This window comes from Aureococcus anophagefferens, assembly GCF_000186865.1.
Source record: "Aureococcus anophagefferens unplaced genomic scaffold AURANscaffold_1064, whole genome shotgun sequence".
NCBI lineage: Eukaryota > Pelagophyceae > Pelagomonadales > Pelagomonadaceae > Aureococcus > Aureococcus anophagefferens.
This window is the reverse complement of record NW_008706228.1, coordinates 2513-3484: the sequence shown is the minus strand read 5'-3', so window position 1 is coordinate 3484 and position 972 is coordinate 2513. Positions and strand designations below refer to the sequence as shown.

The window sequence follows — 972 nt, the reverse complement described above, 5'->3', positions numbered from 1 at the left end:
CGTCGCACTCGCCGTCGCGCGCGTAGACGCAGCTGTTCGCCTGGTCCGCCCAGGTGGGCCGCGGCGTCGGCCGCGGCGTCGGCGCGCGCGTCGGCGCGCGCGTCGGCCGCGGCGTCGGGCGCGGCGTCGGGCCCGGCGACGGCGCGGGCGTCGCGGCCCAGGACTCGACGGCCGAGACGTCGGCCGTGGAGACGGCGGCGAAGACGTCCGCGGCGCCGCCGGCGTCCGCGGCCGCCGCGAGCGCGTCGTCGAAGGCCGCCGTCGTCAGGCCGTCGAGCGTCGCGACGGCTTCGTCGCCGTCCTGCGCGAGGACCGTGAGGTCGTAGGTCACCTCGACGCCCTCGTCGAGGCGCCGGCGGCCCGCGAGCGCCGCGAAGCTCAGCGCCACGGCCGCCGTGGCCTCGTCCGCGCCGGCCGCGAGGAGGATCGCGGACGCGAGGACGGCCGCCTGCGCCTCCGCGTCCGCGAGCGAGAGGCCGGCGAGCTCGAGGGCGCCGCGGACGACCGTGCGCCGCGTGGCCGTCGGCGCGGGCGACGGCGCCGCCGTCGGCTTCGCCGTCGGCGACCGCGTCGGCGGCGGCGCCGTGGGCCGCGGCGTCGGACCCGACGCGTCGGCGGGGTCGGAGAAGCCGTCGACGTAGCAGGGGCACCTACGGCGCGACGGGTTTCGCGAACGTCGCTCGACGCGTCGCCCGCGCCGCGGCGCGCCAGAGGTCGTAGTTGCGCGTGACGCCGTCCTGCGTCGTCACCTCGTACCAGTCCTGGTCGCAGCCCGAGTAGTAGGACACGCACTCGTCGTAGGTCACGGGCCCGCCGTCGTCGCTGGGGCCGAAGCAGCCGACGATGAAGGGCGGCTTCTCCTGGACGTGGTGGTGGTAGACGTCCACGCCGCCCGAGTCCGGCGTCGGCCCGAAGTGCGCGCCGCACGCGTCGAGGTCCTCCGGGTGGACGTCCGTGTCCTCGTAGCTCCCG

At 78.1% G+C, this 972-nt stretch overlaps 1 protein-coding gene across 1 annotated transcript in view; it reads left to right on the top strand.

Annotated features, from left to right (window-relative positions):
• Nucleotides 1–53: 53 nt before the first annotated feature.
• Nucleotides 54–972, top strand: part of AURANDRAFT_69174 (hypothetical protein) — a gene marked incomplete at both ends in the record, with an annotated part of 3297 nt that continues 2378 nt past the window's right edge. Inside the window, 2 exons of the mRNA XM_009044928.1 lie at nucleotides 54–263; nucleotides 802–875. Coding sequence (XP_009043176.1) covers nucleotides 54–263; nucleotides 802–875 — 284 coding nt within the window. The remainder of the gene's footprint in view (nucleotides 264–801; nucleotides 876–972) is intronic.